Source organism: Felis catus, chromosome B2, assembly GCF_018350175.1.
Source record: "Felis catus isolate Fca126 chromosome B2, F.catus_Fca126_mat1.0, whole genome shotgun sequence".
NCBI lineage: Eukaryota > Metazoa > Chordata > Mammalia > Carnivora > Felidae > Felis > Felis catus.
This window is the reverse complement of record NC_058372.1, coordinates 91,307,654-91,328,881: the sequence shown is the minus strand read 5'-3', so window position 1 is coordinate 91,328,881 and position 21,228 is coordinate 91,307,654. Positions and strand designations below refer to the sequence as shown.

Here is a 21,228-nt window from a genome sequence, read left to right as displayed (position 1 = left end):
ATCATTTTTCCTCTTACTCCAAATTATTCAGCACACTGACAGACTCAACTTGGCTATTTCCCTTTTAAGGAGTTTGCACTTGTTCCTTCTGCCTTGATGTTCTCCTGATAAGTCTTTGCATGGCTCCCTATTTCTTATGATTTGGTCCTATCCCACACATCATCTCCTGGCAATACTCTAGCTAGCAAGCATTCCCTAACCCTAATCATTCTCTATCTTCTTATTCTAACTAATTTTCTTTAACTTATCCCTCTATTTACCAAAGAGAAGGTAAACTTCATCTTTACCCTGTTTACCACTATCTCTGTATGCCAAGAACAGTGCCTAAGACAAAGCAGATTTTTAAAAATGTTAGCTTGACTTTAAGAAAACCTCATGCAAACTGCACATCTATGATCCTATTTCTAGTGAAATATGTACAAGGGCTCAAAAAATTAATAGAAATAAATGCATGGATGACCTCTTTTCTAAAGCAACCAAAGCTAACATTTGGCCAGTTAATTAAGATGGTTGATTAAAGCATATATACTTTAAAAGTTGTAAAGTAAAACATCTAACTCTAAATTTATCCTTAAATATATTAATGTAGAGCCAAGACCCTTTTCATGGGTCTGCTGATTAGAATCCCTCTCCTGTTTTGCATAAGCCCCAAACATAATGGATTAGCCATGATTTTCAGCTTTGGTTTCTTTCAGTTGAAAGAAGAATAAAGGACCTGCAAAAAAAAAAAAAACTGTATGCAGAATCCACCTTTTAGAGCTGTCTTGCTCACACTAATATATAAAAAAAAATGTTAGATGGCTTGCATTTGCCAAGTTTTTCAATACAATCAAAGTTTTCACAGAAACAATTCTATTTTACCCTTGTATTTCATGATTTGATGTAATTTTTAATTGAATTCTGTCATTAATAAGTACAACAAGCATAAACTTGTTTTGGAAGAAACATCAGTTACCTTTTTTAAGAATACACAAGTGTGAGAAAAAAATACAGAAACATGATAAACTAGGCTGCTAGCAGTGAATTTTCTGGTTGCTGATATTAATTAGTTTGTTTTAACTAATCAATTAGTTTGTTTCCTTTTTTTTTAAGTTTATTCATTTACTCTGAGAGAGACAGAGAGAGTAGAGAGAGCATGAGCAGTGGGGGAGGGGCTAAGACAGAGGGAGAGAGAACCCCAAGCCCCTGTGCTGTGGTTGTGGACGGGAAGCGGGCTCAAACCCCACAAACCTGGAGATCATGACCTGAGCTGAAACTGAGAGTCTGGCACTTAGCTGACTGAACCAGCCAGGCACCCCACGAGAGAGGTTCTATTGGTCCTAAAATGTTAGTTGTCATTCTCTTGTCTTGTTATGTTAATAAATAGAAAATTTTAATTTTCCTCCATAATTTTTTTTAGTTTACAAATTTTCTACAGTATGTATCGTCCATATAATAACAGTTAAATAATATTATTCAAAATATTTGACACTTTTAAAAGTGATGAAATGAATAACATCCATATTTACTTTATTGTGATGTTGATTATTTCAAATTTACTTAAAATGAAATTGTAGTCTAGCAGACTCTCAAATCTAGAAAACTATGCATGATTTTTGTCAGTTAAATTTATGTGCACCTTCCTTAGGAGCTAGAGAAGTTCATATTTTAAAGATATTCCACTGTCTTTAAAGGTATTTCACTTATTAATTTCCCTTTGATAAAGTTAAAGGACTTGGAGAGAGGAATAAATATTTAAAGCCTGAGAATGGAGTCCGAGAAGTTGATTTTTAAAGGCAACATTTAGCAGGAGTAATATTTTCCTTGAAAGACAGCACCAGAATTTAAATGGACATCTCTTTTCCCAAGGCATATTCCCAAGACCCAAGACACATTTGGTGTAGTCTCAGGCTATTTGGGTACAACCGTTAAGAAACAAAGGCACTAAAAGATGCAGAAATAATTTAACTGACATCAATATGGCTTTCGGGGTTACTTAGTCTAGGGGGCCAAACAGGTTAGCTAGATCCTTTTCTATGAAGACTTATAAACGTACACCCATAGATTCTGGAATGTTTCCCTCTGTTTCTGAAAAAGGAAACTGAGACATTACTGCAGTGAGAAGCTATATTCCACCTTCCAACTTTTTGCCAGATCCCTCTCCCTTTAGGTATCATCATCATCTCAGATCCTACAAGTCTGCAATCAATGCCATCCCGTTTCTAAGCCACCTCCTGCAGGTGGCCGCATGTTTATTAAAAGCATTAGTGTCTTCCCAGTCACTTAAACTGGGAAGCTCAAAGGCCTGTCTTATCTCCTTATTCTCCTTTTCCATCTCAAAAAAAAGTCTTCCTGTTCAATCATTCCTTTAAGTCTTATCTACTCTACTTCCAGTCCTTATTACTGTAGACTTGGATTACAGCTTCCTGCCTCCATTGGAGTGAGTCTAATGCACCTGCACAGTGTCACCAGATGAGACTTTCTGGGAGCAGGATGAGCACGTTATCAAATTAGAAAGGCCTTAGACATAAAGCTCAGCTCCATCTTCTGATTTGAATGTACTTGCACAACATACTAAACATATTTGAGTCCCAGTTCCATCATTTATAAAGTGAGAAATAAAACATGTAGCATTTGGGGGATAATCAGAGGTAGTATAAGGCAAGCGTATCTTTACATAGCTACCACAAATGGCATAATGTTTAGTAAAGAGTAGATACACAGTAAATGGCAAATATTACTTTTATTGCACTCCCCTATTCTAGAACATTTAATAACGTCTTTCCATTCTCTTCTTCCAACATGGCCTTGCTGATCTCACCTAGTCTTATTCGCACTACCTCCTCCAAAATTCCTTTTCCAATCACACAAATTCTTAGATTGTTATAACACTGTGGAAGATGTGCCCAGTATGGTGATGCTGGAATAGTAATAACAGTAAAAGTAACAGAATTATGTTGAAAGACAGAAATATCAAATTATCTTGGCGTAAGTTTTCTTGTTCTGAACACATCCATCAAAATGACCTTATTTATTTATTCATTTAAGTAGATGTATGCCAACTCTGCACCAACTCTGTAGTGGCCGTAGCAACCATGCATTTGATTTTACAGAGACCACTTTTTCCTCCTTAGCACCAGGGGCTTGAAAGTTGGTGGGAGGTGAGAAGATAAATTTGCAAAAGGGCTAAGGAAACTCCTTGGAGGAAAACAGCCAAGACCCCAATTCAGAATGCCCCCAACTAAGAGAGCACAGTTAAGACAAGGCCTGAGAGCACTGGGGAGGGGCTGGGTCTGCAAACAAGCTGGGACTGATGTGGGGTTTCTGACTCAGCCACATGGGCACAATGGGTAGGTTCATGTTTGTTGTGTAAACTAAAAAGCTAGATAACTGAAAGCTGGAATAGTGGGGATCCAGACCAATGTGAGAATGAATTTGAGCCTTAGCCCCAATGCTGAGTGACCAGAAAGAACATGGAGAGACGATTGGCAAATATAGCCTCTAACACAAGAGGCAACAGAAGCATGGGTACACAGAGATGACCATTTGACTGCCACATTTTCAGCAGAAATACCAGGATGCCAAGTCTGACAGCAGCTCCAGGATCCAGTACCACTTTCTGAAGTGCTTCAAACCTGGTCGCACCTATGGAATTCTCCAGCTGGAAAACAGTGTCTGACTGGAGCATCCTACAAGTACCAACTGGCCTGATCAAACTGACCATGTCTCACAGGATGGTAGATGTTTGATCATGTCCAGTGAGGGAACTACAAAGACAGAGAACTGTTCTTCCTGTTTTATGTGAAGTTGAGATTACATCCTAAACAAAAAGTGGGTAAACTCCTATCTAAAGACACTATTTTCTACATATATTCCTTACTACATGCCAACGTTTATTATTATTATTATTATTATTATTATTATTTAAGGCTGTGTGTTACTTTCCTTACTAAATTGATAATTCATCATGTATATATGTATATGATATACATATATATACATACACATATATATATTTGTCATCCATATGGTCTAATGCCACACATTGCATATAATAGATGTTCAATAAATATTTGGAGAATGAATTAATGACTAACAATACATAGGAATTTTTCATGAAGGATTGATTTGGTACCATTTCAACATCTGTGTCTGTTTAATAACTTCGCTTTTCTTTTCTGGTTCAATTTGGTCACAGGGTATTCTGAAGATTAATGAATAAAATATTTATGAACTCTTTTAGAAAGGCAAATGAAAGATCAACATAATATTTCCTCTCTGCATAATAAAGAAAGAGAATTCCTAATATCCTTTAGGCAAATTCACCTTAAAACTCTTCATTTCATTTTGTCTGAAATATTCTTTTGATTTATTAATGTGGATTTAAAGAGTATTGGCCAAGCATATCTTGGATATTAGTGCATCAGAGTAGATCTTTGACCATTTCTTAAACCTTTAAATCACAAAACTGCATAGGCTACACTTTTTAAAAAATTGTCTTTCTAGTGTAAGTATAATTACTTAGGTACCACTGATGAAATTAACATCAACAAATTGATAGTAAAGCTGGTGATGATTCATGTTCATTCATTCACATAACCTCAACCAGCACATCAAAGTAAACAACTACCTGCTCTTAGATCTTTTTAAAGTAGTTTTTACATAGTTGCATGCTTATACACTTGTCGTATTTGTATACACAGGGTATCAGAAGACTTTGGGAGTGATGAAGTTTACTCTGAACAGAAATATCACTTACACTAAATGCAAAAATTGTATTTGCCTTGAAGTGAATGGATACCGATTTTGGAGGATTTTCTATGTGCTAGATACTGTCTTTGAGCAGTATAAAAGTTATGTATTTAATCTTCACAGTGACATTTTGATGTAGGCATTACTATTTCCACTAAATAGATGAGGTACTTGATGCTCAGAAATGTTAGGTAAGTAGCAGAAGTTTACAAAAGTAAAAATAGGTAGATTTCAGTTTTAACAGTCAGGTGATTCTGATTCCAAAGTTTTCACTCGAAGGTAGAAATAGATTTAACAGTCTTTGATAATTAACAGAAAAGAGCCAAGCAAAAATCCAACCTTTAATTCTATGCCAACAAGCCATCTTTTTAATCTAAAAAAGTAGGGAGGAAATAAATGATACACAACCAGAAGTTTCATAAACTTCTAACTAGATTTAAAACCTGTTCAATAGTGATATATCAGTCTAATTGCACATTTCAAATTATTGTGATTGGGTCCAGTTTTAAAGAAGCATACTAGATTCAAGTACCAAGTAGATTCTGTATGAATCTTCCTTAGTTCTCTATGTCAATTAACCATCCAATACACACACACACACACACACACACACACACACACACACACACACACTCACACACACCAACTACTATGGTATTAATGCATACAAGAGATAACAATGATGTTGGAATAATACGACTGAATTATTTTTTTAAAGTAATCTCTACCCCAACATGAGGCTTGAACTCACGAACCTGAGACCAAGACTAGCATGTTCTGCCGACTGAGCCAGCCAGACACCCCCATGGTTGAGTTAATTAAACTATAAACACCATATCAAAATTTGTTCTACATTTGTAAGGCACCAGGAGTTTAGGAGGAGTCATTGATATAGTTCGTAATTATAAAAATTTAGATAGGTTAATATTTTTATATGTTAATGCATTATCTCTTTCAATCTTTAGAACAACACACAAAATTGATTATTTCTATTTGACAAGTGAGGCTCAAAGAGGTTAAGTAACTTGCCTGAAGTAACAGCATTAGAAATGGCTGAAAATGGGATGCAGACGCTGACTTCTGATCCCTATTTATTAATTTAATTTTATTTGGGAAGGAAACTGGTGTGAAAATTTGTACATTAAGGTTGAAGAAGAAGCACTAAATGTAATATTTTTTGCTGGTTTCTAATTCATCATACCTAAATTTTACCTTTGGATGCTAAAGGACTCCTTTATATTTGCTTCAGACTATAGTACAGGGATCTTCCTTTATATATCATCTACCCATTCTATGTATCTGCATCTATAAAATGAGGATTATAACTGCCCCATGATATTGTTGGAGGTAATAATAATATTAGGATGCAGTAAGTGTTAAATACATTTCACAGTTAGGTCATTTTATAGTTGAGATTGTCAATAGAAAAGGTAACATGTATCAGGAGCTAGTTTCAAAGTTTATATACAAAGTCCTTGTTTGAATCAAACTTCCTAGGCTGCTGTACATTCTAGGGCCCTTAATGTTCATACTTCATAAATGTGTATGTTCCTAGTTCTAATAACACAGTCAGATAATTCTTGGACTCAAACAGGCAAGAGCATTTCTGCATTGGTAAGATACAGGTGTAGGTTATCTAAAAACAAAAAAAGAGGAAAATATCTACTGTTGTATCTATCTACATGAAAAATAAGTTACAATTATTGTTTATTATATATATCACAAATTTCACTATATAACAAATCCTTGACTTATTTGTAACATTTTCTAGCTATCTTAATTTTTAAATATAATTCTTCTGAAATTGAGCATGACAAAACAAGCTGCAATTTGTTATAAGTCACGGTTGCAAAGAAAGAAAATTTGTTAAAATTTGACAGACATACTGAGTCTAAAATTAATAAAATATAAAATTAAATGTTACATATTTATACATAAATATTTTATAAATAGTTAACACTTAATATTTAATTTAAAAATCTATCAAAAATATACATATTTAGTATACTGAGGCCATATATTATAAATGATAATTATCCTAATAATATTGGAGCCACTAACATTGTCTCTCTAGTAGATAAATAAGGATACGGCCTACCTTTTAAAACAATATCTAAAAGTAATATAAATCTATATAAATATAAATAATAAACATTATAATATTTATATTATTTGTTTTTATATAAAACTGATATAAGTATTTAAATGGAAACTATGTCAATATTTATTATTTAAAATTGAGGGGTGCCTGGCTAGTTCAGTCAGAACAACATGGGACTCTTGAAATTAGGGTTCTGAATTTGAGCTCCATGTTAGGTGTAGAGATTATAAATAAATAAATAATAAAAGTTAAAAATAGGGGTGCCTGGGTGGCTCAGTGGCTTAAGTGTCTGACTCTTGATTTTGGCCAGGTCAAAATCTCACTTTTTTGTGAGTTCAAGCCTGCATGGGCTTTGTACTGACAACAATGGCGCCTGCTTGAGATTCTTCTCTCTCTGACCCTCCCGCTTGCACTCTGTCTCTTTCAAAATAAATAAACTTAAAAAAAAAATTAAAAATTAAACTTTATTTTATTTAAAGACTGTAGTGAGGCCAAGATATCTTTTATCTGGTATTGCATTTCAATGTTTTTAATATAAATTCTAAAATTATAAAAATAATAAATAAAATTCCTAAAATAAATTCCTAAAATTATGAATAAAATGGAATAATACAAAAAATATAGTTTTGATAGTAATCACCACTAGTCTACTCCCTTTCAGTCCATACCCTATTTCTAAATACAGAAGGTAGCTTCGCTCTGTGTATTTTATTCTTAAGGTGAACAAATAGTCAAAAAATGCTTTGTGCATTGTAGAATAGATTCACTCTCTTTTTATTTTAGAAATAGATCCAATGAAGAGAAGGTACTATTGTTTATAGCAACTGTTAATCTTCTTTAGTCAGAACTTTTCTGTAGTTCATTATGAATCTGTATCTGAGTAATAATATTTCTTGTTATTTATATGCCTCGGTGCCATTTCTTCCTGTCTGGTTTAAATAATTTCAACCAGTATTTCATGCTGACTTTATTCTGAATTTCTATATGTTAAATGTTATACATTTATAATTGTCTGTTAACTAAATGGTATGTAAACATTTTATCCCAGCTTTTCTCCCATTGTTTCCCAATCCATTTTCCTCTAATCCAGGATGGTGAACACTATGTCAAGTTTGCTGTTAGCCCCTTTCTAACCTGAATGTCTGCTCTAGTAAAAGAATCCATTGCTTATTTTCTTAACCATTCTCTATTCCCTTTATATTGTGCCCTGTACTTGCTTTCCTTACACCATCTGTGATTGATTATACCTATATATAACTATATAGCTATTAAATATAAAATAAGAAGCTGAGGAAAGTTGTGAACAGTAATGTATTAATACAAGTTTGTATTGCATGATTTTAGATAAGTGTTTTAAAGATAAAATTTGCTCTTGAGGATAGAAGGGGTAAAAAAAAAAACTCATGATTCAACCCTACTTTTTTAAGTGAAAAGTTTAAAAATTAGCCTAAAAAATAACATGGGGCACCTGGGTGGCTCAGTCGGTGGAGTGTCCGACTTCGGCTCAGGTCATGATCTCGCGGTCTGTGAGTTCAAGCCCCACGTCGGGCTCTGTGCTGACAGCTCGGAGCCTGGAGCCTGCTTCAGATTCTGTGTCTCCCTCTTTCTCTGCCCCTTCCCCACTCTGTCTCTCTCTGTCTCTCAAAAATGAATAAACGTTAAAATTTTTTTTTTAAAAATAACATGATTATGAAGGAAATGATTCATTGCAACCGCCATTTTCCATGTAAGGAACAATTACTTAAAATGGAAACTCCAACTCTTTACCAGCTTTAGATAAATTCTGATTACTTAATCTGTCAATGAGCAAAGGCAATTAAATGGAATGTTGTATGTTAATGAAACAATGGGGGTTGTTAGGTCATCTCAATTATTTATATTCAGATTTAACTTGCAGCCTAGTATATCATGGAAGATTAATAGGTATTAAAATGAAGAAATATAGTGCCATTCTGTTATCCATGCCACAAATTCTATGTCCTTTTACCATTCAGTAAATCAATCACATACAAATGTAATGAATGTTGTGTTTATGATTTCATAATATACTCTGAAATATCTTATGCAAATATTTCTGCTATAATGATTATAATATAGACCCCTAAATATTTCTTCTGTGGTAAAGACAAGAATAAAACTAGCAGTTATGTTGATAAACATTGTTAAATGTTACACATTTTTCAGCAAATTATTAAAAAGTCATGGAAAACTCCTGGTAAATTTATGTTTGTCTTTTGCTATCACAAAATAGCATGGAAAACAAGGAATTTTAACAAGAATTTGAAGGAAGACTTAGGAAACCAGATCAATCAAAGACACACAAAATTGGGAAGAAGTCAACAAGTTCGAATACGATTTTTGTACTGACAGAGATGTGAGATGTGATCATTGAGACACTATCTTCTGATTTTGTCAATTTCCTAAGCTCTGTGAGTAAACAGACATATTGTCTTCACCACCAAATTTTGAATGCCTGGTATCAAGGCCAGAATACACAGCACACACACAATTAAAATTGATAACAGAAAAAAACAATTAACTTATTACTTGGCTAGTTTTTATTCCTCTGGTGTTTTAGTGGGATGCAAGATAAAGTCAGATTTTTCAAAATGCCTTTATTGATTAAAAAATGAAGAGCTAGTTTGATCCGTTGTCTGGTAAAACCTTATATTCTCTTTTCAACTGAATCGAAGAAAACAGCTTCAGCTGATTAAGCAGACAGCGGCAAAGATAGGCTTGTAGTTCTGGAAGTAAATGAATGCCTGCCTGGTCATACTTCATATCTCTGTGATTCTATTTTCTAAAGGTAAATCTTTGTACAGTAGCAGAGTGATCACTATTGCACCCTTCATATATAAGCTAACTCCCTGCTGTGAATTGGTACACATTTATCTTCAAAGTTAATCAAATGATGACAGAAATTATAAACTTTCTGCTCTATGGTCTGTCATTACAAATAAATAGTTTTTAGGAGGACATTGGAACTTAAATACATAAAGACTCACCTCTCTTATAAACATTTTCACTCTTTGGTAAAAGAGAAGGGACAGAACTTTTTTAACTCACTAAACTTTCACTATTTAATCAGAAGTATTTCTAAGCTTTTGCCTTTTAATAAATTTTGTCTAACAAACATGTGAGATTAGCCTAATTTCATTTTCTAAATGATTAGATATCTCAACAATAAAATGTAACTATGCAAATTTTTAAAAAAGCTCCCTAAAACATATTTGGGAAAATGAGAGAATCTAGTGATGAGAACACAGCTGTAATGTGATTAGAATAAATTAACACACACATTTATTCAGTCAGCCATTCCTTCCTTCATTATTAAGGAATGAAGGGCTTAACTAGTACAGGGCATTCAAAGATAAGGAAACCTACTTCTTGCCTCCAAAGAGTTATAGTCTTTTGGAAAAGAGATGTGAAAACAAACAAAAATACCAGAGCTAAATTTCAACATGGGGTTTAAACAAAATGTGCATAAATGAAGGAACACACAGGTAAAAATCACAAACAAAGGTAACAGATGATCTGAAATTTAGAGCACAAGGAGGAAAAGGCCAAACATTCAGATAGTGGGAGCACCCCATAGTGAGATGAGGAGGACCCTGTATTGTGGTGAGATGGGTGGCTTCAAAGAGCAGGGAGCAAACAGGAGGCTGAACAAGCAGCAGAAGCCAGATCATGGAGGGCCTTGTAGGTTTGGCAAATGGGTTGAAATCTCATCTAGCAAATGACAAGGAGTCATGAGCCATGTTCACACTAGAAAGAAGGTAAATGTAGGGGAGAGATGTTAGGGCTGGGACTTCAATGAGGAGACTTGCAACAGCCAGAGGAGAGATCACATGGTTCTTAACTAAGACGTGGGTCTACGGGGGGGAAAGAAGAATGTAGTGAAGAAAGATATTGAGATAGTAGGTTTGACAGTGTTTGATGACTGTTGGGTGTGAAAAGAGGGGTAAGGAAATGGAGATAGCAGTTGGTATTCAAAGTTTGTATTTCCAAAATACTAATCTCCCTATAGTAATTCAAATGATGTAGCCAAGCAACACAATCATTACTGATTTGTGTTTTAAATTAATATTATCAAGGAATATATGTTACACATCAACATAAGGAAACAAATGGTACTTTTAAGCTACCGGATAAAGACAGGTCCATTATTACTAATAAGTATAGGCATGATGGCAGCATTGGGAAAAAAATGTCTTGGACACAGCTGTTTAAACTGACCTGGAGGTATTTCTACTTGATTTCATTGTCTTGAATTGAGATTGCTGCAAATTCAATATATCAATAATAACTACAGCCATCATCAGCTCTGATGGGTTCAAAAAAGTGAATTCCTGCCCTTTGGTAACTGTGTGTGGAAAAGGCAGCTGTCTGGGCAGAAGACTGGGAGCTGTGTCATCTGATCAGCAGTAAAGAACAGTGGTAATATCCACTTAGGGGACGTCCATACTCCTAGGAGCATGGAAACATGTAAATAATCAGCAAAGAATGCACAACAGAGAAAGGTTTTTATAGTAAAGGCTTATGTCTGGGGAGAAGTCTAGCACACTGACTGGACGGCAGTGTGTGGACATTGGGGGAAGTGTGAGAAAGGTGACATGAATTAAAAACAAACAAACAAAAAACTCTAATGTGTGAAGGGTTGGACTTCCTTTTTCACATCCTCCTTGAAGAGATTGGGCTTGGATATACTGTGTGACTTGGTTTCTTGGTTGGGCTTGCAACAAATGAAGATAAAAATTTTACTGAGCTAATAACATTAATATCTTTATTATGATGACCCCAAACTATAGAAGAAACCACAACAACAGGATAAATGGTCTTGTATTCAATAATCATTTAGCAGATAAACACTTGACCCAAGGGTCAGTTAAGGTGCTAACTCAACCAGAAAAATTCTTATGAATCCAATTCATTGTTTCCATTTATAGCTCAACATGAAGGAAGAATTTGAAAGTCTAAGCACTATGATCTTACATACTGACAAATGACTGTGATACTGATAATAATAGGTCTTGCTCCAAGTACTAGGGACTTTGCTGATAATCTCATTTCTTTATGGTACCATAGGGAGAAAAAAAGAACAAGAGATATATAAACACTGAGATCTCATGAATTGACTGAAGGGAATGTTGCCAACACCATAATGCCAGGCTATAATTCTTTTCTTTTCTAACTAGACTCCTCTTAATTTCCTGACTTCATTCATGGTGGGAATAGCCTATTAATTTCTTTTTCTAAACATTTAATGAATGAGAAAATGCTTACAATATGATCTTTAATGAAAAAGAAAAATAATACTCATGCAAGGCATAAGAATACCATTTTTATGCAGACCTTATACTGGTTTTATTTTTATCATAATCATGCACTATTAAAATTAAGAATTAATTGTATATACTTAAAATATTTTACATATTATATTTTATACTACTATGTAATGGTATATAATGAGAAGATTTTTAAAGATATTATCATTTTTCAAAGGGGAATTTTTAAAAAGTAATCAATCTGCATCCATTTTGGAAGACATCTTTATTTTAACGGCAAACTTCATGTCTACTTCCAAAATAGTTTCTGTTCCATGCTCTATGTATAAATATAATAAAATAAATAACTGGTCTACATTTTTAGATAAGAAATATTATTCAGAAAGCACTCACACAAGTAAATTTATCTTCAGCTCACTCATTTAAAAAATGTTTTCATTTTTAAATCTCAAGTGTTCTGGTGAAAACTTTGTAGTTTGAAGAAACTAAAAATATATAAATGATGGGGCAATCATCTCTTATATGTGAACATTTTTGATTCTGTCTTATTTAGTATGCCACCTGGAAATGACTATAGCAAAGGTAAAAGTGTTGGCATCGAATATTTGTCTAAAGACTTCAAAATCTGTGGTCTGTATACAATGTGCAGAGTTTTCAATTAAATAGGCTAATTTTCTCATTTTCTTGCCAGTGCATTTTCATTCTGTCACTTATCCACTCTTACCAAATCACCTGCCAATTCAGAAGGACAGAACTGAGGAGGCATGGACTATGGCTAGAAACAAACAAACAAATAAACAAACAAAAAACCCAGACCTGTATTCCTCCTAACACCCTTTTTGTTCCATCTTCTGAAGGTTAATTCTCTCCAAGAGACCTTGCCTTACTGGATGACAAGAAATTAATACATCTTCCTTTGTATATATCTGTCTTTCAAGAGTCTAAATAAGTTACTTACAAGTTAGTACTTTGTTTCAGGGGATGGCATGTGGAGTCATATAGGGAATCATACAGAGATACAAAGAATACCTAAGTAAAACTGGGTAATTTTTCTGATTCTGATATATAGCAGAACACTAATCCTTGGGCATATTAGAAGTCAGAGTTAAATGTTAAGTAAAGTCTTAAAATTGCCATAATATCATTGATTTTTCCTAAAAATCATTCAAAAATGACTTTGAGTAACAATAAGATATCCATCGTGAAGTTAAAGATTGACAAAGTTAGCTAAAAACCATATGTGGGAAAAAATATGTACATGATTAAAATGACAATTAAAAATATAGGACATATTTTAGTTTAAAAAATAACATTGTCTTGTTAAGTTCCAAAAGTTCAATTCAACATCTTCAAACTGAGAATAAAGCATAATATTTGTAATTTTTTTTAGGTTGTATTTTATTTTTAATCTGGATATACTTTAGAGAAAAAAATATATTCATTTTAAAGTTATTTAGATATTTTCCTCCCAATAAAGTTTCTCAAACATATCTTAGGTTAATACCAAAATATTAGAATAAGTCAACTATTTCCATTTTTATGTAAAAGAGTGATATTCCCCTTATATTATTTCTTTAAAAATTATTATGAATATGAGATATTTTCAAATTCTACGAGGTTGTTTTTCTCAAAAAAACAAAAATCTTCTTTTAAGGAAAAAAATAATCAAATTTTTACCTTTATTTTGCTACAACGTTAAAAACACACTTTAAACCCCTATTGAAGCAATTAATGGAAAGTTATAATCATAGAAAAGTTCCACCCATCAGGATAGAGAATGTTATGCTTATAAAATTTCCATTTAGGCTGACACTTAATAAAAGCAGGTTGTAATGACTTAGGAAATGTACAGATTGCCACGGTGTTTAGCTGTTTCCTAAATTGTAGCAATTATTTGGTCTACAGAAAACAGATTTAATGAAAATGTATCAGACATTTATAATTTGTTTAAATAGAATAGTATAAAAGTAGTATAGTATAAATCTACCTGGTTTTATAAGGTAGCCAGTACTTATAGTTGGCTATTGAGCACTTGAAATGTCACTAGTCTGAATTAATATGTATAGTGTCAGATACACAACGATTGTCAAAGACTTAGTAGCAAAAAGAAAATGAAAAACATCTGCCATAATTTTTATACTGACTATCTGTTCAAATAATAGTATTTTTTAATACAGTTAAATGACATAAATTAATAACATTGATTTTTACTTGGGTTTTTTTGTGTGTGTTTTTTTAACATAGCTATCAGAAAATGTTAAATTATATTTGTGCCTTGCCTTAGATTTTCACTGACAGCAGTGGTATAAATAGCTAAACTTCTAGAAGAATGTACCCTTCTTTATAGTTTATGTATAAATCCAGTTTCTAGGTGTAATCAAGGACTTGAAAATGATAAGTGTGATTATTGGTTGGTCTTGAGCCATAAAGAATGAATAACTCAAAGGATATTTTTGTGTGATGTAGGTCATCTATATGATATCAGAACCCAACAGGATGAAGAATAATCATGTATGGGTAGTTAAGATCAAAGGATAACTATTAGGTTAACATCTTCTTTTCAGTCTCCAATTTATCCTATATATGGCACCCATTAATCTTAGAGATATCTCTACATTGCAGGTATTCTAACTATAGTTGTAATGTCTTTTTAGATACTTGTATACATGTACAAATTTACCATATAAAATTAATTTAGAAAATCATAATAGAATTATTTGCAATAGTAGCTCTGATATCATGCCTTTGATGTCAAACAATTAAACCCAAGTTTGTATGCAGAAGATTTAAAGATTTATACAGTATCACTTAAAACACACAAACTGATCTTTAAGTGGGAATTCATACCGTCATAAATCCATCCAGCAAACCTGAGTCGGGTTTCGGAGGTGCCTGCAACCGTTCCATTGACCACTTTTCAATGATGGAGGAGACTTGTGTATTTTCTGTATTTAATATTCTGAACCCTGTCATGTTAACACCACTGTATCGGTAGGGCTCTACATCAAGAGCAAAGAGGTCCTGAAAGACAAATTTCTTTGTGTTATTATCAACAGAGTATATTCACAAACATGTATAATTAAAATAGTCAATTATTTTTACTTCCCTTAGAATAGCTAACATGATTGTTTCTCAAATGATGTTAACCATCACAAATCACCGAGATTCAAATAGGTTATTTTCATGCTTTGTCAATGCAAATGTATATATTCTAGATAAATATGTATGTATATATCATATTCTAATTCCACCAGTGAAACAACAGGCTTTTCTAAAACCTGCATTTAAGATTTGCATAAGCTTCCTTCTCCACGTTAAGGATAGATTGCCCTTAAATTTTATGCATAAACATTTTATTTTTAACTGACTCGATTTTTTTTCTATGCTCTTCTTCCTTGACTGGTGACTGGCACTTTTTTTGTTTTTGTTTTTTGTTTATTTGTTTTTTAAGAAACAGTTCATGATATATGGCTTCTAACAAAAATTACATTAAAGCTGAGAGAAAAAGTTAACAAAACTGGCCTTTTTGGTTGTGGAACCCTAGCAGTTCCTTTGTTTTATACTCTACCCAACAAGTTCACCGTAAGGAACACTTTAGATTTGGCTGCCATTTCCAGATGGTAGTGAATGTTCTGGCTTTGCCATTTCATTTTCCCAGGAGAGAGGGGCCAAAGCATCCAGAAAAGCTGGATGTCACCATAAGAACATGCAGCATATGGGACCTCTGCCCTCTTTCAAGCTGGCATTAGTTAATCCTTAGATCTTACAGACAATATTGGGAACCAGGGTAAGAGTAATGCCATTGGTCCTATAGGCAGCTTGTCCTGGATGCATACAGCTACATAGGCCACAAAATAGGATTAAAATTTAGTGGAGAGCAGCTGATATTGGTCTGAACTGTGCTCTGTGCTGTGAAAAATATAAGGGATTTTTAGGTTTTTATTTTTCAACATTTGCAATCTAGCCAAGGACACACACACACACAGGCACACACACACACACACACACACACACACACACACACACACACGGGGGCAAAAGAGTAGAAGTGATAAGTGCAAGGAGTCAGAAGCAAGATGGGTAACTTTCCATTTTTATAGTCAAAAATAACTTCATAGAACAGATGGGATCTAAGCTGCCATTAAAGAATGGCCAGGCTCTTGGTAGGCAAAAGGGAAACAGATGTCATTCAAAGTGTCAGTAAAGGCACAAAAATTAGAAAACATAAAACCTATTCAGGAGACTGATCTAGATCAGTTTTTCTATAAAACAGAATTCATGAAGGAAAATAGCAACAACAGAAAATAGGAATGTTAGATTAAAATTAAATTTAAAAACGACCTTCAATTATAGGCTAATGACTTCTATAATCCTAAATGTGTTTTTCTTTTTTTTTTTAATTTATTTTTCCTTATTAAGGGATACTTTTGATTCCTCTAAAATCTTATGATTATGGTGGAACTTAGTTGTAACTGTATTGAAATAAAATTTGCTAATGAGTAAAGCCTTCCAATCCCTCTCCTGCAGCCTATCATTAAGTTTCTTACAGGCTGCAAAAAATAGCCTGGTGGGAAGTAATATAGAGATACAGCACAGTTAACCATAGTATTTGCAAGTAAAATACAAACTACTGTGTGAAGAAGCTCGATTGGAGGAGAGTTGTTTTTATAGGAAGCTATTGTGATCAACTACACTTTAGTAATTTGGTCTGATAGCTTCAAGAGTCCTAAAACCAAGGAGACCAAATTGAAGACTTTTGAGTTAACAGAAAGCATTGGTTAAACTGGTCATTGTGGGAATGGAGACACAAACTAGAGATAGTATGGAGGAAAAAACAGTAGAACTTTGTTGGTGATATAGGATTCAGACAATGGAAGCTTTGAAGGCAGTCAGAAGGGGTGTCAATTTAGAGAACAATACATTAAGGTTTAAATTATTTGAGATTATCTTAATGTGGCAACAGACTTGTTCTGTAATGTAGCAAAATACAATTCAGGACTCTTACAAATGGACATTGAGATTTCATTTCATCAAAGGTAGTAATTGAAGTTCTTACATGCATACTAGTTCGGAAGAAAATATTTAAAGAGGAAAAAGGAAAATAGGATAAAGTCTCAAACTTGGAGATACTCTCAAATTTTGGTGATAGGCAATAAAGGAGAATAGAATATGCCACCCCCAAATATGCCATTTTGCATGTGGATTACTGTGGCCTGAAGGCAACCAAGACCCAGTAGATTCAGGAAAACTTTTATGTCTGTTTTAACTATCTTAAAGAATTTACATAGTGGTTCTGTACCAGGAAAAAAAAAAAGAAAAAAAAAACTATTAATAGAGGTAACTTTTTTTTTTATCTGAAAGATCTATCTGTATAGCAGGGTAAACTTCTAATTACCAAGTATCTGCTCTTTCTATCAGTCTGTGAATTACCTTCCTCCCATTTGAAGCCCCAGGCTCTCATCCCATTCCTTAGTTCAATTACCTGACCTGACCTTGAGTCTCATATCTTTGGGGCTCCTGATGTATGAAATTAAATTTGTTTTTTTCTCCTGTTAATCTGTTTTATGTCAATTTAATTATTAGACCAGGCAAAGAACCTAGAAGGGAAGGAGGACAAATTTTCCACCCCTACAGCAGGAAAGAATTAGTGACAGAGACAGTCATCTCACAGAGGAAGGAAAATCAGGATAACATATTAATAAAGATATAGAACCAAGAGTAAGTAGATTTGATAAAAGAGTGAGGTCAGAGTTTCATGCATAGTAAGGAAGAACTGTGTGGTGGGTGTGTAAAAACAAAATATGAAGGTAACATTCAATTTGATAATTGCAAATTAAATCATATTGACTTTAAAAAAATCCAACTAAAAATAGGCATAAACAGGACGGAAATTTAATCTACTAAAAGGTGTTTCAATAAATCTGGTTTTTGTAAAGTAAATAGAACTGAGATAACAACATAAAAATTTGTGCTTTTCTAAAATACTGATTTCTTAGCAAATTAATTTTGAAATCTATAATGTTCTAGAAGTCCTCTAAAGCAATATATAAATAAGATATAATATTTTGAATTGATATCTGAAATAAAATTACTTCAAAATCATCAGCTTCCCACCAAGAATTATTTGTTCCCAGTGATGATTCATTCCTCCTGTGTTTTATCAAAAAAAAATAAGCTACAAAAGTGCCAGTCATTACTTCTCACTCAAAAACCCATTTTCCATCCTGAAAAGTTGTAGCAATAAAATTTAGACCATTATCTTTATGCTTTAATAAATTACTTACCAGAGTGGTAAAGATATAATGATAGTATTCTGTCATCATTCCCATAGCTAATGCCTATGAAGTAAAAAATAAAAATATTAATATTGAAGGTATACATCATATGAACTATGTCAATAGGAGAACAAAATAGTAGGGTACAATGAAGAATTAGGCTATAATATTCAGGTTACATTAAAACTGGATCAACCTAAATCTTTTCTCCATAGTTAAGGAAGATTAGTGGTTACTGAAGGAATTTCCGAACCAGTTCTCTCGATAGAAAGCTATTAGCTAAAAGTTTGCAATCGTAAAGCTTATGGCTTTACATATTAAAGGAGACATTAAATTTGAAACAAACCTGAAATTAGCACATTTTAGTTCATTATATTTGTAATGTCTCCACTACAAATATCCTAAGGAGGAACACAATTTTATTTTGATGAACACTATTACTCAATTAGGAAAAAAATTGTGGCAAAGGCAATGCCAATACGATTTTTAAAGTACTTGGAGACTTTCCTTAGCATTAATGGAGCAACTGTAAATCACCACTATTCTTCAAAAGGTACAGATTAAAAAATGTTTTTTTTTTTCTTTTACTAACAGACCAGTTGCAAATTACTATTTCATTTCATACTTCTATGGTCCTTGTCAATTTTATTTATTTATTTATTTATTTATTTATTTAGCATTTATTTATTTTTGAGAAACAGAGTGAGACAAAGTGTGAGCGGGGGAGGGGCAGAGAGCAAAGGAGACACAGAATCTGAAGCAGGCTCCAGGCTCCGAGCAAGCGGTCAGCACAGAGCCTGATGCGGGGCTCAAACCCAGGAGCTATGAGATCATGAACCGAAGTCAGATGCTCAACTGACTGAGCCACCCAGGTGCCCCAGTCCTTGTCAATTTTAGATTATCAATCTTAAAATAAGGACTTTGGGTTAGAACTTTCAGACATGTCAATTTCTCCTTTGAAAAGGAGAACACTTTTGAAATAGCTGTTTATCAATGAACAGTAGTTGGTGAATGTAATTGAAAAATGATGCATTTTTGAGATGAATGAAGAGCTCTTAGAAACAAGTATCCTCAGGTGCATGTAATACTTTCCATAAAATACTAACGGCACATATTCATTTGCTGAGTAGCTGTCTCAGTTACACCCTGGGTATTCTATGCTTACAGATAGGTGTTAACTAGTTAGTTAAAATGAAATTTGTATATTAGAAGTAAGCTATTCAGTTAAGAAAGAATAGATTTTGTGAAAATTTTGGAACATACAAAATACACTTTTTTAAAAGGGAGAAACATTTGTTAATGAAAGGCGGCATCAAAAACTGAGCAAAGGAAAGGACTTTAGATACTGTGATATTGTGATTTATAATAAGAATACATATTTGGTCATCATTTGTGAACTCCCCCCTGCTCAACCACACACACATAATGGAACTAGGTGTACAATACTTAGGAATCAAATTATCAAATAATATTTCCTGAATGAATAAAGACTGTATGAACCAATAATGCTCTGATGAAGTGTGAATCTTAATCAAAGTAAGAGAAAATGTATCTTACTAAAGGTTTATAAGATTATCTTCGTAGAAGGTATTCACTATTCCTGATGGATATGCACAAAAGATTTCTCAACTCCAGAACTATATAATGACAGCTCAACATTATCCTTGTCTATAGTTTTTACGTATCAACTCAACAGGTACAGAAAAATGGATAAAGATAATTGAAAGAAACAGTGCTTCAGATGTACAGCTATAAATAGCATATAATGCCCAAAATGTGTTAGGCACTCTTCTAAGGACATTGCACATTTTAATCAATAAGTCTTGTAGAGGCTGAAAACAAGCAGACTCAAGATGGGCCACTTTGGCGTGAAGATTACTTTGAGCTGAAGGCAAATGAAACCCTGCAGACACAAGAGAAACTTTTGCCCCTTCTTTAACAACATAGAAAAATCTAAATTGGGACTCTTTCCTAGAATAAGGGTTATTATCGGAGATAAATATTATATGAGTGATAGACAAACATCTAATTATCAAACATCTGCTCTTCTTACTGCCCTGTGAATTGCATCCTTTTCCTCAAAAGTCCCCCTTCTCCTTAGTTCAGCATAATCTATATATATCTCATTTTGCCCAACTTATTTTGGAATTTCCACGTCTGTGTGGATTCCCTGTATTAAATTTGCTTCTCTCCTGTTAATCTCTCTCATGTCAATTTGATTCTTAGTCCAGCTAGAAGGACCCCTGAAGGGGGAGAAATTCTTGCTTCCTGATAGCCTCATTAAAAACCTTATGAGGTAGGTCCTATTATTATACTTATTTTATAAGTGAGGAAAGTACAAAATAATAACAATGAATAAATCAGCCAAAAAACTGAGATAGTGAGTAAACATGAACTCTAGGTCTCTAATTCTTGGATTTTGGATACAAGGCATTTTATAAAATGGTATATTTTATGTTCCCAAAAAATGTAGATCCATTGTAGGATCTATGTAATCTAAACTTTTTGCCTGTTTTCACCTTGATATTTTGAAAACCTCATCTCAAGCCAGTATTGAAAATTGTGTTTTGGAGGTAGGGATGGAAGGGATTAAAGAGATGATGGCGGGGAGAGTGGTTTGCTTCTGACATGGGTATTCTGAACCAGCCACAGCTTCCTTCATCACTGTGAGAAGAAATCTGTAGGGGATGACTGAGGACTGTTTATGCCTTTCATTGACCTTCCTTCAGCCTTTGATTCTGAAAATAAGAATCAATTATGGACTATGATGTGTGATCTAAATAGAGAAGGTTAGTTATTTTTGATTGAGTACCTACACTGTAACATTAACCAAAAA

The 21,228-nt window shown here is 33.5% G+C and overlaps 1 protein-coding gene across 5 annotated transcripts in view; it reads right to left on the bottom strand.

The window, feature by feature from the left end:
* The window catches only part of GRIK2 (glutamate ionotropic receptor kainate type subunit 2), a 651,626-nt gene that overhangs the window by 347,825 nt on the left and 282,573 nt on the right, over positions 1–21,228 (bottom strand). For all 5 annotated transcript variants that reach the window (XM_019831021.3, XM_019831024.3, XM_019831022.2 and 2 more), the window contains exons 5-6: positions 18,402–18,455; positions 14,965–15,138 (exon numbers count right to left, since the gene is read on the bottom strand). In XM_019831021.3, the coding sequence (XP_019686580.1) occupies positions 14,965–15,138; positions 18,402–18,455 (228 nt within the window). The remainder of the gene's footprint in view (positions 1–14,964; positions 15,139–18,401; positions 18,456–21,228) is intronic.